General features: G+C 44.6%; 1 protein-coding gene across 1 annotated transcript; it reads left to right on the top strand.

Moving 5' to 3' along the window:
- Positions 1–657: 657 nt before the first annotated feature.
- Positions 658–1,715, top strand: LOC128105257 (protein SGT1 homolog). Its single transcript, XM_052730246.1, is given in 2 exon segments — positions 658–1,669; positions 1,672–1,715. Coding segments are annotated over 2 exon segments (1,056 nt in total).
- Positions 1,716–2,265: the final 550 nt, after the last annotated feature.

The following is a 2,265-nucleotide window of genomic DNA, read 5'->3' as shown; positions in this document are numbered from 1 at the left end:
CTTCTCACCTTTGACCAAATCTTTCTGGCCATCCTTTGTCTCAGTACAGCACACTGGCCTCCACTCTGCCTCTGGAATCAAAAAGGCCTGCCCTATCCTGTGGGCTGGTTGAACCCCTACCCATGATGCTTTTCCCTGGACAGCTGATGGGTTCACTTTATTTCATTCCAAATACTTAGCACTAAAATATCCTTCCCCTGACATTTGTTGAATGAACAGGTGAGTGTGTGTTGGCTGGAGAACTTCACCTCTGCATTTCCACTTCATCCCCAGTTGCTGACAGCCCCGTTAGCTCCATGTTACCTATCGATCATCGACCCTTATAAAGCCGAAGTTGCACAAATCACGTTATTAAGTTGAAAACCAAAGCCGGGGCTCCAGGTGTACATGGGACGATAAGACGGTTTATTGATTGCTAATCAATCAACGTTAGCAGACACACTTTGATCTGCAAAGGACATGGGACTGTGGTTTAGGGTAAAAATAAACAGGCCATGGTTAGGTAACTGCCCTAATTTGGTGTGTGTCCTGAAGAGTTCAGGATTCCAGCCTCTTGAGACAGATGACATGGTTTGCTAAAATGGAAATCTGAAGATTGTTAAGAATTGGTAACCAAGGTGGAAGACGCTTGGGCTGAAGCTTTAGTGGTTCTTAGGGATGGCAGCAGCTGCAGCAAGACCTGCAACATCTCAGGGGCTTGCAGCAAGACCTGCAACATCTCAGGGGTTTGCAGCAGGACCTGCAACGTCCCAGTGTTTTTTCCAGAGCGTCTCAGATGCTCTGATCAACAAGGGCCCCCAGGCGGCATTAGGGGAGCTGACTAAGGCTTCGGAACAGAATCCAGATGATGCACAGCATTACTGTCAGAGAGCTTATTGTCACATTCTTCTCGGGAAATATCGCGATGGTATTGCTGATGTAAAGAAGTCTCTTGAGCTCAATCCAAATAATCCTACTGCTTTCCTGAGGAAAGGGATGTGTGGATACCATGCTTCTGCCTTAGACACTTTTGCAGAAGGACAGAACTTAGATAGTGCAGATGCAAACCTTGCAATCTGGATTAAAAGGTGCCAGGAGACTCAGAATAGATCAGAATCTGAAGTGTCTGCATCTCAGAGAACTCAGTCAAAAATCAAGTCTGACTGCTATCAAATGGAATCTCAAGTAAGCATTACACTTATGATCAAGAATATTCAGAAGAATGATGTAAATGTGGAATTTTCAGAAAAAGAGTTGTCTGCTTTGGTGAAACTCCCTTCTGGCGAAGATTACAATTTGAGGCTGAGGTTGCTTCACCCTGTAGTGCTGGAGCAGAGCACGTTTAAAGTACTTTCAACAAAGATTGAAATCCAAACGAAAAAGCCAGAGGCTGTGAGATGGGAAAAGCTAGAGGGGCAAGGAGATGAGACCACACCAAAACAGTTCACAGCAGATGTGAAGAACCTGTGTCCATCATCATCTTGTTATACCAGGAACAGGGATAAGCTGGTTGGTGAGATCAAAGAGGAAGAGAAGAATGAGAAGCTGGAGGGTGACGCAGCTTTAAATAAGTTATTTCAGCAGATCTACTCAGATGGTTCTGATGAAGTGAAACGGGCCATGAACAAATCATTTATGGAGTCTGGTGGTAGAGTCTTGAGTACCAACTGGTCTGATGTAGGTAAAAGAAAGTTGAAATCAACCCTCCTGATGATATGGAATGGAAACAGTACTAAATAAATCAATTTGCTATCACAATAAAAAAAAAAAAAAAAAAAAAGAATTACACCCTGAAAAGAATAGAGATAATGGCTGGCCCAGTGACATTCGTCTTTTTTTTTTGGTTTTTCGAGACAGGGTTTCTCTGTGTAGCTTTGTGCCTTTTCCTGGAACTCACTTGGTAGCCCAGGCTGGCCTGGAACTCACAGAGATCCGCCTGGCTCTGCCTCCCGAGTGCTGGGATTAAAGGCGTGCACCACCACCGCCCGGCGACATTCGCCTTTAATCCCAGCACTCTAAGAGGCAGCTGCGGGAAGATCTCTGTGAGTCCAGGCTATCAAGAGCTACATAGTGAAGCCTTGTCTCCCCCCCCCCCAAAAAAAAACAAATAAATAAATGTATAAACAATTAAAAAATAGAAATAACAACAATGGACTGGCCCAGCCAGATGCTCAGTGGATAGAGGTACTTACTGCCTATCAGACAATCTGAGTTCAGTCCTCAGTAGGTAAGGAAAGCATTGATTCCTGATGCCCACACACATTCCATGCTGTATAACCACAACCA

The sequence above is a fragment of the Peromyscus californicus genome, unplaced genomic scaffold (assembly GCF_007827085.1).
Source record: "Peromyscus californicus insignis strain IS unplaced genomic scaffold, ASM782708v3 Scaffold_11__1_contigs__length_118956290, whole genome shotgun sequence".
Classification (NCBI taxonomy): domain Eukaryota; kingdom Metazoa; phylum Chordata; class Mammalia; order Rodentia; family Cricetidae; genus Peromyscus; species Peromyscus californicus.
Note: the sequence above shows the minus strand (reverse complement) of the source record. Positions and strands in the feature narration are given on the sequence as shown.